Genomic DNA, 21128 nt, shown 5'->3' on the forward strand with positions numbered 1-21128 from the left:
ACCATGTAGCTACACCAAATCACGACAACTTCCGATAGAGAAGCACTTCAGTCTCTGTGCATAAAGCTCACTGGATATGACATGTCTGTTCAGTCGTCGCAGATACAAAGACATGTCAGTCAAGTCCTAAATGCAGAGCCGTATGAGAGGTGCCCCGCAGAGTTCAGTAAAACCACTGTTATGTTTATGGATAGAGGGTTCAGGGCTACGCATTAGTCAACTGAAACATGTCCTGACATGTTTCAGTTGTAAAATACTGTTTTTCTCAGTTAAAGCTGAAAGGTAGTGCTTACAGTAGGAGTCAAGAACTAAAACCACCAATTGTTTGTACAATATATAACTGCATTACCTGGAGGCACACTGATGCACTATAAACTACTATTGACAACTTCCACTTATTTTTACATGGCACACAAGTTCAGATGAATACACAGTAGTTAGGCCTACTCTTCCTAACTGACCCCTAAACTCATGTTATGAAATTGACCAGAGGCCTTGCTGATGACCAGACTAGCCTACCTACGGAGAAGAAGCTGTGACTATCGAAGATGACGAGGTGCCCAATGAAGAGCTCCGTGGCCTGTCTGTCTATAACTCCCTGCCTGGCTGTACCATGTATGCTCCCTCCTCTCTAGATATTACATTTCTGAACTGCCTATCATCTAAAGCTGTGGAAGACCATCGCCCAAGAACTGCCAGATCCTTACTTTTATTTTGTGAAAATGTTTTATGTTTATTTTGCTTTTAAAGAGACTGAGTTTTTACTTGTAATGAAAAGTACTATATGAAATCAATGTACGGCACTGACCAGGGCCCTCATAGCGTTACGGCACTGACCAGGGCCCTCATAGTGTTACGGCACTGACCAGAGCCCTCATAGCGTTACGGCACTGACCAGGGCCCTCACAGCGTTACGACACTGACCAGGGCCCTCATAGCGTTACGGCACTGACCAGGGCCTTCACAGCGTTACGACACTGACCAGGGCCCTCATAGCGTTACGGCACTGACCAGGGCCCTCATAGCGTTACGGCACTGACCAGGGCCCTCAGTGTTACTGTGGTGGTGTGACGGGGCTAACCTTGAGTAAGCTCTCCTTGGTGCTGAGCTGCTGCTCCAGCTGGCTTATCTGCGAGGCAGAATTCTCCCGGATGTTGGCCAAGCTAGCCTGCAGTTTCTGCACGTCCTCGGCCAGCTGCAGCACCTCCCGCTCCTTGGCGCTAAGCTCCACCTCCAGACTGGAGCGCGACAGAACCTCCAGGGCCTGCTCCATGTCAGGGGCCTTTTGGATCTGTGTGGCAAGCTGGAGGGACTTGTTGGCGGACGACAGCTGTTCCCGAAGAGCCTCTGCTTCTCTCTCCGCTACCTTAGCTCTCTGTGAAGGAGAGAGAGACAAATCAAGTTTCCCCACTATCCCACACTTCGCTGTCATGTTGTCTACAGATAACTATAAGATAAATCACTGTAGGTCTCGAGTCTATACACAGCCATTCTTCAAGGCCCAAATCTAAACTTGAGATGTGCTAATATAACCTAAAAGTTTGTCTAATAGACATTTATTTTGCGTTAAAGTTTGAATTGCACACATGCATCTTTAGTTCCAAAATAGAACAGTGAGTACAGAATTTAGACCCACAGCGATTTCACTCTTTAGGATTTGTATATTCATGCATATCCTCCTGCATCAGATCATGACTGAACCACATCAGAAAACAAGTGGGGGAAGAACACAAGGCATCCTAATGACTCATTACATGTTGAAGGTGCTTAAACATTCAACCTTTAGATATATCAGGTGCTAAAGCCTTCATCTTTATGGAATTATGGAAATGTTAAATTTTTCAGGCGGTTAAGTTATTCCAAAAGTTTGGGTAATGAAGGCGCTATTTCATATAATGCCAAATAATTGTTTTGGGTGATTCTATTATAAATTGTAATCAGTGGGCTCCCTTTAATTATGCCGTAGCTAGAGAAAAAGAAGGTAAGCAGATGCACAGGAAAACCTTTAGTGAGATTTTACTCCCAAGGGCTAACGTATATTGAAGTGTGATGAAAACAGATACCCACACATTATAAATATTCTTCTAAAGAGTACCATTAACAATGTGCACTACAGAAGAAAAGAAAATCTTCCTCCATTGTCTCTCACATTACTATTACACAGCTAAATGTGACCATGATTGGAAGTGATTGTACCATCATTTATAATGTGATGTTATGACACTGCAACTTGCCCAGTCATTGGGAGTGGAGAAAATGAAGTGTCGTCTGGAGAAGGCTGACACCAATGATTCTCACTCAACGCCCCTATCTAAACCCTCTTTGTCGCTTTGCTAGCAGATCTGAGGAGTGTGTGTGTAGTGTGCGTCTGCCTGCGCAGTCAGATAAGACAGGTGATTACAGGAACTAAGTGACAGCGAGGCGCACACAACACACACACACACACACACACACACACACACACACACACACACACACACACACACACACACACACACACACACACACACACACACACACACACACACACACACACACACACACACACACACACTTCACCTGACAACTAATCACCTCACCAACTGAGCTTATTGATCAACATCAGTGATTGGCTAATTTCAACAACCTGGTCTCTAGGCTTGGGCGGTATACCCTGGTATGGATGGTTTTTCAATACCGTCAATACCGTTGAATATATATGTTTTAATATTTTAGATACTTTTTAAGTACTTACCTGCAGTCAACTTGTGCAATACGTTAGGACAGGGGTACTCAACTCTTACACTATGAGGTCTGTAGCATGCTGGTTTTCTGTCCTACCTGATAACTAATTGCACACACACCTGATGTACCAGGTCTAAATCAGTCCCTGATTAGAGGGGAACAATAACAAAAATGCAGTGGAACTGGCTTCGAGGTCCAGAGTTGAGTTTGAGGGCGTTAGGAGATAAAGCAGATTGCGTTCTTCATTTCACTTGTCACATTATTTTACATTATGAAGTTTACCGTAGTTCCCCAGAACAGTTTAGCCAGTTAATTGTTTGTTTGTTAAAGAGAAAGAGGAAGTCCAGCTCTGTATTGATAGGGGTCGCATTTTATATGGAAAGTTCATGTTTCTTTTGCTTCAATAGAATGATCAGGGACGTGCAACTGTAGTTTTACTTAACAGAAAATACATAAGTGCAACACATTCGGCAAAATAATTTGCTTAATTTTCATCAGAAGTGCAACGCTATTTGGCTGGTAGCCACATCAGTAAATGAGCTTACAATGAAAAATGATTTTTTTCCAAAAACGATGCATGTTTCAAATTTCTATCATAGAAAGAATATAGCCAGCTACATTTCCTAATGTTTTGCTTAAAGTTAGTCTAAGTAGCTACACATCAGTAAGAGCACTGTCTGCTGATAGAATGCCCGTTTGTGAATTCTCATCTAAGTGGAGAAGTAAAACAGAAGCACAAAATTTGTCTGATACCGAGTAGAAATTCCAAGAAGCATTTTAGATCTGTGTATAATGTATAATTTTTTCCTGCGTGAAAAACACAGAATTCTGCGTTAACACGACCCCTAAGTTTAAATTGCAAGTTATCTAAGCATAGCAACACCCACCCGTAGAACGCACTCCAGCAGGTATATTGCATTGGTCATCCCCAAAGTCAACACTTCCTTTGGCCGCCTTTCCTTCCAGTTCTCTGCTGCCAATGACTGGAACGAAATGCAAAAATTACTGAAGCTGGAGTCTTATATCTCCCTCTCTAACTTTAAGCATCAGCTGTCAGAGCAGCTTACCGATCACTGTACCTGTACATAGCCAATCTGAAAATAGCACACCCGACTACCTCATCACCATACTATTACTTACCCTCTTGCTCTTTTGCACCCCAGTATCTCTACTTGCACATCGATCACTTCAGTATTAATGCTAAATTGTAATTATTTTCACCTTTTGGGCCTATTTATTGCCTACCTCCCTACTCTTCTACATTTGCACACACTGTACAAAGATTTTTCAATTTTTATTTTCTTTTGTGTTATTGACTGTACGTTTGTTTATGTGTAACTCTGTTGTTGTTTTTGTCACACTGCTTTGCTTTATCTTGGCCAGGATGAAGTTGTAAATGAGAACTTGTTCTGAACTGGCCTACCTGGTTAAATAAAGGTGAAATAAAAAAATAAAAAATAAAAAGTGGCTGAATTAATAAGGTCACGGGGCATCATATAGTGTTCGCTTTCTACCGTGTTTGATAAGTCTAAGCCCTTTGAATGAGTTATCTGTACAGCTCCCACTGCTTGATTTCCTGCTACTCCCCACTCTTCTCCAAACAGAGCAGGCAGGCCCGTTGCCCAGCGACTCCAGACTCCATACTGACACAGCGTGTACAGATGCTGCTTCAGAGCCAGTACTGTTCTTCCTTCAGAAAAGCATGTGCCAAAACTTTGTTCATTTGCACAATGTCTCTCGTTCACATTTGATTGTAAATGTCCAAACTCACCAAAAATGACATTCAGTAGCTCCTACCTACAGTGGGGCAAAAAAGTATTTAGTCAGACACCAATTGTGCAAGTTCTCCCACTTAAAAAGATGAGAGAGGCCTGTAATTTTCATCATAGGTACACTTCAACTATGACAGACAAAATGAGAAAAAAAAATCCAGAAAATCACATTGTAGGATTTTTAATGAATTTATTTGCAAATTATGGTGGAAAATAAGTATTTGGTCAATAACAAAAGTTTATCTCAATACTTTGTTATATACCCTTTGTTGGCAATGACAGAGGTCAAACGTTTTCTGTAAGTCTTCACAAGGTTTTCACACACTGTTGCTGGTATTTTGGCCCATTCCTCCATGCAGATCTCCTATAGAGCAGTGATGTTTTGGGGCTGTTGCTGGGCAACACGGACTTTCAACTCCCTCCAAAGATTTTCTATGGGGTTGAGATCTGGAGACTGGCTAGGCCACTCCAGGACCTTGAAATGCTTCTTACGAAGCCACTCCTTCGTTGCCCGGGCGGTGTGTTTGGGATCATTGTCATGCTGAAAGACCCAGCCACGTTTCATCTTCAATGCCCTTGCTGATGGAAGGAGGTTTTCACTCAAAATCTCACGATACATGGCCCCATTCATTCTTTCCTTTACACGGATCAGTCGTCCTGGTCCCTTTGCAGAAAAACAGCCCCAAAGCATGATGTTTCCACCCCCATGCTTCACAGTAGGTATGGTGTTCTTTGGATGCAACTCAGCATTCTTTGTCCTCCAAACATGACGAGTTGAGTTTTTACCAAAAAGCTATATTTTGGTTTCATCTGACCATATGACATTCTCCCAATCTTCTTCTGGATCATCCAAATGCTCTCTAGCAAACTTCAGACGGGCCTGGACATGTACTGGCTTAAGCAGGGGGACACGTCTCGTACTGCAGGATTTAAGTCCCTGGCGGCGTAGTGTGTTACTGATGGTAGGCTTTGTTACTTTGGTCCCAGCTCTCTGCAGGTCATTCACTAGGTCCCCCCGTGTGGTTCTGGGATTTTTGCTCACCGTTCTTGTGATCATTTTGACCCCACGGGGTGAGATCTTGCGTGGAGCCCGAGATCGAGGGAGATTATCAGTGGTCTTGTATGTCTTCCATTTCCTAATAATTGCTCCCACAGTTGATTTCTTCAAACCAAGCTGCTTACCTATTGCAGATTCAGTCTTCCCAGCCTGGTGCAGGTCTACAATTTTGTTTCTGGTGTCCTTTGACAGCTCTTTGGTCTTGGCCATAGTGGAGTTTGGAGTGTGACTATTTGAGGTTGTGGACAGGTGTCTTTTATACTGATAACAAGTTCAAACAGGTGCCATTAATGCAGGTAACGAGTGGAGGACAGAGGAGCCTCTTAAAGAAGAAGTTACAGGTCTGTGAGAGCCAGAAATCTTGCTTGTTTGTAGGTGACCAAATACTTATTTTCCACCATAATTTGCAAATAAATTCATTAAAAATCCTACAATGTGATTTTCTGGATTTTTTCTCTCTCATTTTGAAGTGTACCTATGATGAAAATTACAGGCCTCTCTCATCTTTTTAAGTGGGAGAACTTGCACAATTGGTGTCTGACTAAATACTTTTTTGCCCCACTGTATATATGTATAACTTTATGAGCTGGATTACCTGTCTTTGCAATTTGCTTATTTCCGTTTGCGCTCGTTAGCATATTTAACTAGCAGCCTCCATGGAAATTTGCTATTACTTGGGCTCATTTTATTAGCATTCTGGTAATAGACGCACGGCCAAAGGGCTTTTTGGGGGGGGTTTGTCGCTGTCCGCAATGAGCTGAGAGAGGCTGGACTGAGGGATGGTAGGCCTGTTGTAAGGCAGGACCTCACCAGACATCACCGGCAACAACGTCGCCTATGGGCACAAACCCACCGTCGCTGGACCAGACAGGACTGGCAAAAAGTGCTCTTCACTGACGAGTCGCGGTTTTGTCTCACCAGGGGTGATGGTCAGATTCGGCGTTCATCGTCCAAGGAATGAGAGTTACACCGAGGCCTGTACTCTGGAGCGGGATCGATTTGGAGGTGGAGGGTCCGTCATGGTCTGGGGCGGTGTGTCACAGCATCATCGGACTGAGCTTGTTGTCATTGCAGGCAATCTCAACGCTGTGCGTTACAGGGAAGACATCCTCCTCCCTCATGTGGTACCCTTCCTGCAGGCTCATCCTGACATGACCCTCCAGCATGACAATGTCACCAGCCATACTGCTCGTTCTGTGCATGATTTCCTGCAAGACAGGAATGTCAGTGTTCTGCCATGGCCAGCGAAGAGCCCGGATCTGGTGCCTTGGTGGAAAAGTGGGGTAACATCTCACAGCAAGAACTGGCAAATCTGGTGCAGTCCATGAGGAGGAGATGCACTGCAGTACTTAATGCAGCTGGTGGCCACACCAGATACTGACTGTTACTTTTTATTTTGACCCCCCCTTTGTTTAGGGACACATTATTCCATTTCTGTTAGTTACATGTCTGTGGAACTTGTTCAGTTTATGTCTCAGTTGTTGAATCTTGTTATGTTCATACAAATATTTACACATGTTAAGTTTGCTGAAAATAAACACAGTTGACAGTGAGAGGACGTTTCTTTTTTTGCTGAGTTTACATGTGACTCTGGATGACACCATAATGATGTTTTTTCAACATTAGGGCTGTTTTTCTAAATAAGTTAAATCTGCTTCGTGTTTTGTTTCCTTGCCACGATACTGACGTGTATAGCGATACTGGTATCGTCCCGGCCCTAATTCACAGTCTAACAAACTAGATATAAACAAGATCCCATGGTAAAGACAGCGTTGATGAACCTCGCAAAAAATAGTTTTCAACTCCAGACCCAATGCCCATAGAGAGTAATTACACTGCTGCTCATTATCTTGGCTTATATTCTCGGCAGATATCAAAGGGTCGTCTCAGTGTAAATAATGCCTAATCACCGCTATGATGTTTCTGGGCAGAAAACATGAAGAAATACATTAAAGGGGGCCAAAGATGGAGAGGCAACGGCAGATTAGTCACACTCTAATAGGATAGCCTATGTGTGTCTGTATTGTTCTTCAAGAGGCTAGTTTAACTTTTTCTTTTTGGAATTTTCCATGTTTCATACTTTCTGGAACACAATTTTGAACATATTTGAAACAGAGCAACTCCTGTATCAAGCTGCTTAAAAATACACACTGACACTAAGGCCAAAGGGTGTATATGAGTAGTATGTATCTTTGCATATTCATAACACACTTTGATAGGATGGTTGTGATGAGGGGTTAAAAACAGCCAGGGACTGACCTGATTGGCTCTCTTCAGGTCTGACATCACCACTTCAATCTCATCGGCCCTGCAGAAAGAACAGGGCATGTAATCAACAAGGAGGCAAACAAAAGGCTTGGCACACAAGCAACAGGATGGAACACAGTATAAAATAGCGTAAATTTGTAGAGTGATAGATAACTGTGTGTTCACATGAGTGGGACTGAGTGTTAACATGCACTGTAATGTTCTGTAGGTGCATTTGCACACAATTCTGTATACATCTATACAATATATATTTACAACCATAACTGTATATATAGACTGGATTCCTACTGTATACAGAAACCTGACAATATGTTCCTACTGTATGTGTTTGTGTGTTTGATAGTGAGAGCTTCGTCCTCTAGAGTTGGCTTGCTGCATGTCTCGTCCCGGCCTGGCCCATGCCCATTAAGACCCTCTCAGTTACACCCTAATCCTTCCGTCTCCCTGCCACTCTGTCCCTTCCTGAGCCACGAGGACAAGCCCTGCCGTAAAACAGAGGGATTACACTAATATCGTTTTTAGGCCTCCCCCTTAATACACACTAATCTCATATCATATTTTTCCATTCTGTTTAGCGGCCGGGCTCAAGCCCACAAATGGCATTCGACTTAGGAGTTTATTCACATCTCTCCATGCTTAACCCCAGGGTTAAAGGTATGCTTCGCTGGTTAGTATTATCCCACACTTTGTGCTCCTCCGTCAGCTACTGGACAATTGTTCAGTGACTCAATAGGATTTACTACACTAGTTGGAACTGAACCTGCGTTTGAAAATGTGATATTTTACATTTAATTTGATATTCACTTATCGTGGTAGAGAAACAGGTGTTAAATCCATTCCAGCAAATAGAAACACTATCGGGTTTTGTGTCATGCAACCAATTGCGAGTGTGTTTGTGAGTGTGTGTTTGTGAGTGTGTGTGTGTGTTTTGGGTTGACGGTGGTACTTCTACCCTTGGTTTTTTAATTACCCCAGCCAGTCAGAATTGCAGGGCTCAGATAACGGTTTCTTCTCAGTGGGCCCCTTCCATTTATGCAGGCTCAGGCTGTGGCAACGCTCACACGCTGAGTGGAGCCAAATGTTGCCATGCTTAATTTAATGGCAACATCTAATTATAGATAATAACTTTGAATGCTTTAAATTATGTTAACTGGGTTTTGTGTCACATTTTAAGTGCATGGCATATTTGTAATGAGCAGGGATTATCATTGAGATGCATTGTTATTCATAATAAACTGTAGATCAACTGCTTCTATAAAAGATTGCAATGTGATACCGATACTGCTGATTGAGACACGGCCACAAACAAATATTGTTGTGGATTGAAACAACACACATGGGGCCAATACAACCCTCTGGCTGCAGTCCAAATCATAGGACATTAAATCTCCTCTACTGTTAAAAGCATTCTGTGTTTGGACAACACAATCCAATTGTAAAAGCTTCTGGAGAGAGAGAGAGACGAGGAAAAGCTTTCCCAACCAGTTAGTGTTGTGATTTTAACAAGATACCCAGGCATTAACAATGTGTGCTGCTCTTGATACTAATGCAACCCAAATAGCTTTGGAATTTGATAGTTCAATCAAGGTACAGATGCAAAGTATTATTAAATACCTTTGGATTTGCCTGGATTTGGGAATTAGGGAAAGGAAATACTGCTGTAACGCTGAGAGGAGGATCAGCGATTAGGTTTGGGAAAAAAATGTATTAACAGCGTGTGATCTGTGGTCATGGCACCGATGCACAATCCCCCACTTCACCCCCATCCCCTCACCCAGCCGTGCTACAACACAACCCAGTTACACTGGGACAAGGACAATAGACTGTCACATCACAACAAGACTGTTCTATTGGAGGGTTACAAGGCAAGCTAAGGGAAATAATTTGTTGTGATTCTCCAGACATCTGTTATGAAGCATACATATAGAAATAGTCAATGCATGGAAATCACTGCCCCAAAAATGCAATTGAATTTATGCAGAATGCCGGTAAATGTGGAATCTAAGCCGGAGACTCTGGGATTAAGACCAGAGCAGGCAGCACCTTCTGGGGAACATGTCTTGGTTGTCTAGGTCTGGGCACCCACAATACCCCCACACAGTCAGTCACAGTAGTCGCTACCGCGTAAAACCAAATTCAGACCACAGTGAGAGTGAACAAACATCTCCCTCCGGGTGAACAGTGAACCATATTCACACAGTACAGGCCCTGACTCCAGACTACAGAGGACCGGAGGTGTTTGCCCTGCGCCTCTTCGGGATCGGTGTCCCTTCCACGGGACGGTTGAGCTAACGTAGGCTAATGCGATTAGCATGAGGTTATAAGTAACAAGAAAATTTCCCAGAGACTTTGGGAACAGTGCAGTTATAAACAAGACTCCCAGAGACTTTGGGAATAGTGCAGTTATAAACAAGACTCCCAGAGACTTTGGGAATAGTGCAGTTATAAACAAGACTCCCAGAGACTTTGGGAATAGTGCAGTTATAAACAAGACTCCCAGAGACATTGGGAACAGTGCAGTTATAAACAAGATTCCCAGAGACTTTGGGAACAGTGCAGTTATAAACAAGACTACCAGAGACATTGGGAACAGTGCCGTAGGTTAAGGTGTTGGGGCTCCACAATTCTTCTACCACTCATCCAGAATGCTTAATCATAAATACTGCAAATGTGCTGAATATGATGTTGTCTGTTGAGCTCACCCTGGATGCATTATGAACCCCGATACCTGACATTAAAACGTCACCACCTCAGATGACTTGAGCCAGAGTGAACCGAAGGTGTGCAAATGGCCCCTGTAGTGGTGCTGAAGGTATGTGTTGGGGTTTTCTGGTCAAAACCAGGGGCCGGGGCCCTCTTCTCTCGGCCGCCCTGACCTTTCCATCGCTGCCTGTCGGAAATGAGCCGTTAACTCCTCTGGTCGGGCTCTGTGGCCGGGACGAGTCCGGAACGCTACGCCTCTGGTAATCCTTTCCTCTTCACCACTCTATCCCTCTCTCTCTATCCCTCTCTCTCTTTTCCCTTCATATCCTGTGCCCCCTTACTCCCAGCCCAAATCCCCCTGGGCCAGCACGACATTTCACAGATTTAGCCCATTAGATTTTCATTTTCCTCCCGCTCTCTTTCAGCACAGCCAATGTCGCCTTGGAGATTGTTCGCTTTCCTCCTTTGTCTTTTTTTCCCCTCACTCACTTACTCGCTCCCTCTTTCTCTCTTCTGGTGTAGTTGCTTAACCTTTCTGCGGCTGGAGAGGCAAAATGGCCCCCGGGGTTTGGCTCTTCTCGCTGTGTGTGTGTGAGTAGGAGGAGGAGAATGGAAGGCCATGTTAACATGGCCATTCTTCACACTGATGTGGCCGGGCTGCTCGTCACAATATTGTTCCCCACTTTTATTAGAGTTTCCACCCACAACAACCACACAGACCCAAGAGACAATGATACTGCTGGACCCGTAACACTCATCCACCTAGCTAGCACAGCCTATGCAGGAAGTACACATCATTTAGTAGAGCACCATGAACCATTATTTTATGTGCCTGGTTACAAAGTCCAGGGGAAATGAATAGGGTGGGGATATCATTCATACAACACTCCACATATGATACCATTCTTCCCAACATACAAAAGATGTCCTCAGAGGGAAGAAATAGCATTGTGCTGATAGTGTTGTTGCCCCGTTGCTGCGCTCGCCCAAAATAGAGCTAAAGCTAACATCTGGACTGAAATGTTCCAGTTCTGTCCTACAACGCACACGGTCACACACATATTGTATTATGCTACCAGGCCTGGCATGCTCTGCTGCTGAATCTCTCTATCAATCCAGAGCTGTGTTTATATAGCTCGGGCCATGGAGCTCTGCTTACAGCGTCACTGTGGGGGTTTGCAATAATATTGTGGAGGTCCGCCTGTGATGTCATTTATAGCACTGGAGAACACTATAAATAGGCTCTTTTGGGATGGCTCGCCAGTCATAATATAATAACTTAGAGGAAGAGGCCTCTGTGAAAAAAGAAAGTGGGTTTTAAGGGGTTCTGGTGATGAAAATAGGAGGTGTGTTCGTGTGTGTGGGATGTGTATCAGCCAGTCCCCTATTCTGCAGAAGAATAAATCTCAACTGACAGCAAGGGGTGTGATGGTGATGAGTGAAGGGACATTGGCCGTGGCATATCATAAATAGAGACAGATAAATAGAGAGAGAGACAGAGAAATAAAGAGAGAGACAGAGAAATAGAGACAGAGAGAGAGACAGAGAGACAGAGAGACAGAGAGACAGAGAGAGAGAGAGAGAGAGAGAGAGAGAGAGAGAGAGAGAGAGAGAGAGAGAGAGAGAGAAAGAAAGAAAAGGCTCATCATCCCAGCCCGATGCCAAATCACAACACATCAGGGCACCGGGGAGGGAAACGGAGCTCCGACCGAGCAGAAACGCCACAGTCAAAAAAGCCCACCGCCAGCGTGCCCGAGACCATGTCATACCGTGCCGGTGTCTGGGAGACGCACACAACCCGCGACGGGTTGGGGGGAGAGGCGTGAACAAACTTGACATTTATCTCTTGGTGGAGCGAGTGGCTGAGGAAATCGGACTGCCATCAGGGTTTAAGGCTGCTCATTTGAGCGCCTGTCCACATGCGTCCCGTACATTCAGGCCAACTCAAATAAATCAACACAGATCGCCCAGATACGGAGAAACAGACACTCGCACAAATTACATGGATGTGTACACACACACACTTCTCCAAACAGATATACGCTCTAACACAAACACACACACACCCCACCTCCATCTCTCTCTCCCCTCCTATAATTTCCTTTCCCTTCTTCCTCTTCTCCTCTCATCTATCCTCTTTCCCCTTGTTCTCTCCCTCCCTCCCTCTCTCACCTCCCCTCCTCCCTCCCTCCCTCTCTCTCTCACCTCTGCCTCTCACTCTCCCATCCCTCCCAGGGCCTGTCATGTGCTAGGCTGATGTTATTAATGTGCACAGCTCTGCCGAGGCTAAGGCCCTGCCTGCACCAGCTCAACTGGCTCTTGGCTCTGTGGGCACACATACCAACGCACACACGCATGCACACACACGCACATGCACACACATCCTGTCTATCTGCTCCACTAAAGACAGAGACTGGCAAAGAGTGGGTGTGAGAGAGAGGTAGAGAATGGGCTCTCCATGGAACAGCTTGAGAGATTGTGTGTGTGTCGAGAGTGTGTGTGTCGGCGTGTGTGTGCACTATATGTGAGAAAGAGAGAGCGCCATGTTCTACCAGCTGAGCCACACGGGACCCCACGTCACTACTTCACAGGAGAGGCATTTGAGCGTAAACATTTATTTTTTATTCAAATACATTTTGGGCCAGAAATGCTTTCTGGAACGTGAACTTTCATGTGCCTCAAACTTTTATGCTATCTGAAAATTCACATTTTTATTGTTAAATTACGAGCCTAGTTGGTTTAGCCACAGAAAAAAGACAGGAACTTTCCTGCTAGCCATGATTGGCTGAGATAATGGATGGGCTGGACATGCCGAGAGAGGAGAGAACTGCAAAAGTGTTGTTAATGCTTTCCACTTTCTGGAGGATGATTGTGCCATGCTGACTCTCTCTGACTCTGAAAACAAATCCAGGATTTAGGTAAAAACATATTAATTGAACCAGACATTGTTAGAGTCTTCTGAACCGGCGTTCAACAGTGTTATTGTCACGGACGAAGTTGACCGAGTTTTAAAATCAGTGGAATGCCCAGTGGAAGCAGAGTATGATAGCTAAATGACTAAAATGTAAATAGCTAAGGAGATGGAGAAAATTCTGGTGTTTGATTGAAAATATGTGTAGGGAGTCGAAAAGAGAACACACAGAAGGCTGTTGTATAAAACACCTGTCTCCGGATTACATCTTCAAACTAAGGGCAACCATGGCATCAGTGACAGAGAGGGAGAAGCATTCATCCAGTGAACAGTACACACATTTTCTGACAAAATTAGAAACATATACTATCTGAAAATGTAGCTAGCTAGACTCTGTTACCCATATACAGTACCAGTCAAAAGTTTGGACACACCTAATTCCAGGGTTTTTCTTTATTTTTACTATTTTCTACATTGTAGAATAATAGTGAAGACATCAAAACTATGAAATAACACATATGGAATCATGTAGTAAGCAAAAAAGTGTTAAACAAATGAAAATATCTTTTATATTTGAGATTCTTCAAAGTAGCCACCCTTTGCCTTGATGAAAGCTTTGCACACTCTTGGCATTCTCTCAACCAGCTTCATGAGGAGTCACCTGGAATGCATTTCAATTAACAGGTGTGCCTTGTTAAAAGGTAATTTGTGGAATTTCTTTCCTTCTTAATGCGTTTGAGCCAATCAGTTGTGTTGTGACAAGGTAGGGGTGGTATACAGAAGATAGCCCTATTTGGTAAAAGACCATGTCCATATTATGCCAAGAACAGCTCAAATAAGTAATAATAAATAAGCAAAGAGAAACAACAGTCCATTAATTTAAGACATGAAGGTCAGTCAATCCAGAAATTGTCAAGAACTTTGAACGTTTCTTCAAGTGCAGTCGCAAAAAACATCAAGGGCTATGATGACACTGACACTCTTATGAGGACCGCCACAGGAAAGGAAGACCCAGAGTTACCTCTGCTGCAGAGGATACGTTCATTAGAGTTAACTGCACCTCAGAAATTGCAGCCCAAATAAATGCTTCAGAGTTTAAGTAACAGACACATCTCAACATCAACTGTTCAGAGGAGACTGTGTGAATCAGGCCTTCATGGACGAATTGCTGCAAAGAAAGCACTACTAAAGGACACCAATAAGAAGAAGAGACTTGCTTGGGCCAAGAAACACGAGCAATGGACATTAGACCGGTTCCCACCGTGAAGCATGGAGGTGATAGTGTGATGGTGATTTGCTGGTGACACTGTCTATGATTTATTTAGAATTCAAGGCACACTTAACCAGCACGGCTACCACAGCATGCGATACGACATCCCATCTGGTTTTACACTTAGTGGGACTATCATTTGTTTTTCAACAGGACAATGACCCAAAACACCTCCAGGCTGTGGAAGGGATATTTGACCAAGAAGGAGAGTGATGGAGTGCTGCATCAGATGACCTGGCCTCCACAATCACCTGACCTCAACCGAATTGAGATGGTTTGGGATGAGTTGGACCGCAGAGTGAAGTAAAAGCAGCCAACAAGTGCTCAGCATATGTGGGAACTCCTTCAAGACTGTTGGAAAAGCATTCCAGGTGAAGCTGGTTGAGAGAATGCCAAGAGTGTGCAACGCTGTCATCAAGGCAAACGATGGCTACTTTGAAGAATCAAACATATTTTGATTTGTTTAACACTTTTTTGGTTACTACATGATTCCATATGTGTTATTTCATAGTTTTGATGTCTTCACTATTATTCTACAATGTAGAAAAAGGTAAAAATAAACAAAAACCCTTGAATGAGTAGGTACTGGTACTGTACATAGATGAACGCTTCTCCCTCTCTGTCACGATGCCATGTTAACGTTGAGTTTGGATTTTTCTTATTTTACCTTTATTTAACTAGGCAAGTCAGTTAAGAACAAATTCTTATTTTCAATAACGGCCTAGGAACAGTGGGTTAACTGCCTTGTTTAGTGGCAGAACGACAGATTTTTACCTTGTCAGCTCGGGGATTCGATCTTGCAACCTTCCGGTTACTAGTCCAACGCTCTAACCACTAGGCTACGTGCCGATTATGGTTTATTGTTTCGCTAGCTAGCTACAAAAGACTCCACTATGCAAGTAACTATTTCACTATACCGTTTACACCTTCTGTATCTTGTGCATGCAACAAATAAACATAGATTTTATTTGATATAGTGCATGTTTATCAGAGCCGGTAATGTGAAGAACAACATGACCTGCACCGAAGTCAAATTAGGATATAACGTTAGGCCAAACGAGACAGTGTCCAAGTTCTAAAATTGTCCAGTAGAATGCCCTGCTTTTATTTCGTCACACTCGCAACCGTAAGCTATTTTCTGTAATTAGCTCACCATTAACTTGTAAATTGTGATCTTGATGTAAGTTTATTTCCAAGCAATAATTAATAAAAACTAGCTAAAGTTAAGACTTTGTCAGCATTGATTTGGTCATTATTTGAACTGGCTAGCCAGCTAACTTAATGTTAGCTAGCTAGCTAACAAGCTAGAAACTAACCAAAACATTGTTTAGAAAGTTGCTTTTAGTTGCCTGGTTTGTTAGATTGACATATACTAAATACATTTTTAAACAGATTGGTTTATTGGTGTTAAAATACACCAGTGATGCTATTTTGGACCACCAGGCTGCTGATGTCATGCAGCCTGTCATTTTTGTATTTATACTTTTTCATAACGACAAAGACAAGTTGTCAAACAACAATAGAATGTTCATGATATAACTGTGACAACTGTCTACAGACAAGTCGATAGACGTAGTATAAACCAGCCTTTAGTCTTGAAATCTTTGGTTGTTTAGTACACTACTGTACTCACTCTGTATAGCACATGGCCTCACATGTGAATCCTTCAAAAAATGGGTGGGGCTAAAGCTTATGAGGGTGTCAACAATGTTGAATGGGTGTAGACAAAGAAGAACTCTCCGGCAGGTGTACCAAAACATTCAAAGGCCATTTTCTCAAAAGTGGGGTTACAAGTTTATTCCAAGCAGAATTACTTTCCCAATGTTCCTCAACTGTAGTGTATGATATACCATTTTCTAGTCTCTACTTTTATCCAATGTAAAAAACCATTTCAAATTTTGCTACATAAGACTGAATTGAGCTGGTGGGTCACATATGTTTTTGTGTATGAGATAGCGAGCGTAGGGCCCTCTGTGGAAAGCACCAGAGCTGCTGTTTGCGGAGCCTTCTCGATCAATAGGACATTAATCTTTAAAGGAAACAGAAACACAGGCAGGCGCGCTCAAAGAGCCCAGCTCTTCATGATCTAAGACCTCTCCCATCCAATTTGGGCTGAGGAGAAGCAAGAGACTGCTGTTTTCTTAACCACATGCACACCTGCAATGAGGTCACGCAGAGTGTGTGTGTGTGTGTGTGGAGGGCCCAGGTGTTCAGTCAGCCTTTACCCTGCAGAGTGGGCCTGACACTAGTCACTAGCTATATGGGGTGCAGTTCGTCCCTAGGGTGAGGAGATAGGCCAGGTACGTCCAAAAGCATTGGAAGACTGATTCATTCTCTGTTCAAACACTGTATTTTACAGGAACCTGATGTATTATGGGGAGATCTAAAGGTGAATGAAAAAGTAGCACCCAGACAGAGGTAAAGTGCCCTGACAGCTGAAACTACCTGGGTAACCGTGTGTGTGTGTGTGTGTGTGGTGTGTGTGGTGTGTGTGTGTGTGTGTGGTGTGTGTATGAGCATGTGAGTGCATAGCATGTGTATGTGCTTGTGTGTTACTGTAAGTTAGTGTGTGTGTGTGTGTCCCTCACCTTAAGCCTCGCCCAGGCACCTGACCATGGACAAACATCCTCTTGCAGCTGTGCGCACACCTCCCCAGGTGTTCATTCAGCCTCTACCCTTCACAGTGGGCCTGACACTGTAGTCACTAGCTATTCTACCCACTGTCCTACTTTCTCGCTCCTTTTTCTCCCTCTCTGCAGTCTCTCTTTCTCTCTACCCCTTTTTCTCTACCTCACTCAATGGGGCTGAAGATGCACGAATAACAAATATATACAGTCACGCAAGCACACACAATGTATACTCATCTACACACAAACAACAAGCGCACGTGTACAGTACTACAGACGAATCCTTGTATTTCTATGCATTTAATCCTATCGGCAAAATCTAGATTACTTCAGAAAAACTGGGCCCAGGAGGTACCACAGAGGCAGGAGAGATGGGGAAGACACACACACAAAATCATCAGTCTACATAGCCCAGAAGCGTGCGATGGCTCTGGTCTGTACATCAAAGTGCAGTTGGGTGTTTGGGAATTTTCTAAAACGGGCTCCACTGGAGCGATACACACGGTGGTGTGCTGAGAGCCAGGTGTACTGGAGCCCTCAGCCCCCTGGCAATGCTAGCTACCTTACATACATGAACAAACACCCACGTGCAAACACACATGCACACACATACCAAAACACCTCACTCCATTTAGACGGCAGTTTTCTAAATGGATAAGATCGTATTTGCCTCCATGGAGTTCTTAAAAGCACTTTAGTCAGTCCAAAGGTTAAGATTAATTCAAATTGGGCTTTCAGCAGTCCCCCAAAAGACTACAAGCCAACTATAGTTTGAACATACTAAACAGAACACTTCAGTCTTGCTCAATACCTCTAGATAATCTAGATTTCTGCCTAAATAGACATACCCAAAAGTAACTGCTAGTCATGTGTAATTACATGATTCTGACATGCCAAAACGTGGTATATTTGGAAAGAAGACATCTGGGAGATTATGAGATGATCAGAAGATAGGAGTTACATAGTTCAGAATACACAAGATCAAGCACACACAAAATAAAAACAAATCCTTTTTTTATTTTGAAAGTAATCTTTCATTGACAAGCTATGAGTGAATTATTGATGCCTAGAGCTGGAAACACATCAGATGTTCACAAAATGTGAACAATATTAGAAAAAAATGGGATTAATAGAGCTAACAACTAGAAATGGGCAGATGTTTTAGTAAGTAGTGTCAGGTGTGGTCACGGGGCATTTCCAAGTGTCCCTAAACCTCTCCAAAGTGGCATATGTCTGTAAATGAGAACATTCCAGTGCTATTACATATTTCCAATCCCTTTGTACCATATCAACCTCACAAACATTGTGGTGGTGTTATGGGGTATCCAAGGTACATTCAAGTGTCCTTTCAACCTCTCCAAAGTGTCCGAATGTGGTAATTGCACTGTTTTCGCACTCTGGATGTGCCTAAAAGTTATTGTTCACTATAAGAACTACATATCTACCACACCAACCTCTTGCAAACATTGTGGTGGTGTCGGGGGACATACAGGGGGATATCCAAGTGTTTTTTCAACCTCTCCAAAGTGCCTAAACATTTAGCCTAGGCATATCCAAAGTATTGGTCCCACATTCAAATGAACTGTTTACAAAAACAATATAAAAGCAACAGATAAACATAAAATATATAAAATGTATTATCAACCACAAACTTGATTACACACGTGTCCTTCACTAAAATAGAAATAAGATAAACTATTACAATCCAGGTGTAGATTATTCGATTTCACTTTCACCATAGCTGGTGCATGTAGTGATAGTCTTTGAAGCAGTCCCTCTCTGCCAGGAAACAAAAAGCCAACTGACATTTCGGACAGAAGATCTGGCATTTCACCCTTTTCCCCACCTGTGTTTTGTGCAAACTTGCAGTTCTTCCTTTTGGCATGTGTGTTTGATAGTGGCGCTCACCTTGAGTGGGGCGTCTTGTGATGGTTGTGAGGTTGCTTTGGGCCTCCAATTCAGCCATTTCCAACACCAGCTGCTCTCGGAAGGCCAACTGGGAGAGAGGGGAGGGGTTTGACCTTTTGCTTTGGCCATCTGCTTGTGGAGAATAAAGCATTTACTGTAGCAATGTCCACAAAGTGGTAGAAAAAGTCTTATACCACTTCCTGGTCTTGTGGAGGACCTGGTAGTAGCCTATCAGAGCATCAGATAGGTCGACACCCCCCATGTTGGCATTGTAGTCCTTCACAGAAACTGGGAAATTCTTCCCTTTTCACCCTCCTTGAGACACGGTTGATATTGAATGCCTTATCCTGTGTGGTAAGCATAGTTACTTCCCTAGTGTCCTTCCGTGTCACAAAAAGCAGCTTGTTAGTCCTGATCCAACATATGGTCCCCCTCTCCGCTGTCTTTGTCATGTTGTTTACCTTAGTCTTGGGGAACCCGATTTATGTTAGGACGAATGGTGCCACAAACCTCTATTTTCTTTTTCAAGAGATCTGTGAAAAGTGGATGTAGAACCATCAGATGGGGTGACAACCTTGTCCAGAAAGGGGTTGCTTGCTGGGGAGGGGTGGCTACCAAATGTCATCATCCAAATCGACTGCATCCTCCACCTTGAGTGGGGCGTCTTGTGATGGTTGTGAGGTTGCTTTGGGCCTCCAATTCAGCCATTTCCAACACCAGCTGCTCTCGGAAGGCCAACTGGGAGAGAGGGGAGGGATTTGACCTTTTGCTTTGGCCATCTGCTTGTGGAGAATAAAGCATTTACTGTAGCAATGTCCACAAAGTGGTAAAAAAAAGTCTTATACCACTTCCTGGTCTTGTGGAGGACCTGGTAGTAGCCTATCAGAGCATCAGATAGGTCGACACCCCCCATGTTGGCATTGTAGTCCTTCACAGAAACTGGGAAATTCTTCCTTTTTCACCCTCCTTGAGACACGGTTGTTATTGAATGCCTTATCCTGTGTGGTAAGCATAGTTACTTCCCTAGTGTCCTTCCGTGTCACAAAAAGCAGCTTGTTAGTCCTGATCCAACATATGGTCCCCCTCTCCGCTGTCTTTGTCATGTTGTTTACCTTAGTCTTGGGGAACCCGATTTATGTTAGGACGAATGGTGCCACAAACCTCTATTTTCTTTTTCAAGAGATCTGTGAAAAGTGGATGTAGAACCATCAGATGGGGTGACAACCTTGTCCAGAAAGGGGTTGCTTGCTGGGGAGGGGTGGCTACCAAATGTCATCATCCAAATCGACTGCATCCTCCACTCTGTGGTGAATAAAATAAAGGGATGTATTGTTGTAAGACACAGAATTACAGTTGACTACGACATTACTGTGAAGTAAAAACACCAAGCCTAAACTTTATCTGTACAGAGACTCGCATAGAAGGTGTGAAGCACACACACACACACACAATGCAAACAGTAACACTTTGGAGACAAAGGCAGAGGTGAGAACCACAAATAAACAATGGCCATGAGAGAAGTTACAAGGATGAAATTTAGAACAGTAAACAGTGACCTAATATGACAATAACTACTTTGGAATTATATAACATTGAAATTACTTGTTACATAGTGTAACGGCAGCCTTCCTCCTCTTCGTCTGAACACTACACAAATACAAAATAACAAACGTGGCAAAACCGAAACAGTCCTATCTGGTGCAGAGAACACAAAGACAGAAGACAACCACCCACAAACCCCAACACAAAACAAGCTACCTAAATATGGTTCCCAATCAGAGACAATGACTAACACCTGCCTCTGATTGAGAACCATATCAGGTCATACATAGAAACGGACAAACTAGACACACAACATAGAATGCCCACCCAGCTCACGTCCTGACCA

General features: G+C 43.5%; 1 protein-coding gene across 1 annotated transcript in view; it reads right to left on the minus strand.

Annotated features, from left to right (window-relative positions):
- LOC120057447 (homeobox protein cut-like 1) overlaps nt 1-21128 on the minus strand; it is a 266738-nt gene that overhangs the window by 66621 nt on the left and 178989 nt on the right. The window contains exons 9-10 of the mRNA XM_039006064.1: nt 7813-7861; nt 1082-1375 (exon numbers count right to left, since the gene is read on the minus strand). Of these exons, the coding sequence (XP_038861992.1) occupies nt 1082-1375; nt 7813-7861 (343 nt within the window). The remainder of the gene's footprint in view (nt 1-1081; nt 1376-7812; nt 7862-21128) is intronic.

The sequence above is a fragment of the Salvelinus namaycush genome, chromosome 12, assembly GCF_016432855.1.
Source record: "Salvelinus namaycush isolate Seneca chromosome 12, SaNama_1.0, whole genome shotgun sequence".
NCBI classification, from domain to species: Eukaryota; Metazoa; Chordata; class Actinopteri; order Salmoniformes; family Salmonidae; genus Salvelinus; species Salvelinus namaycush.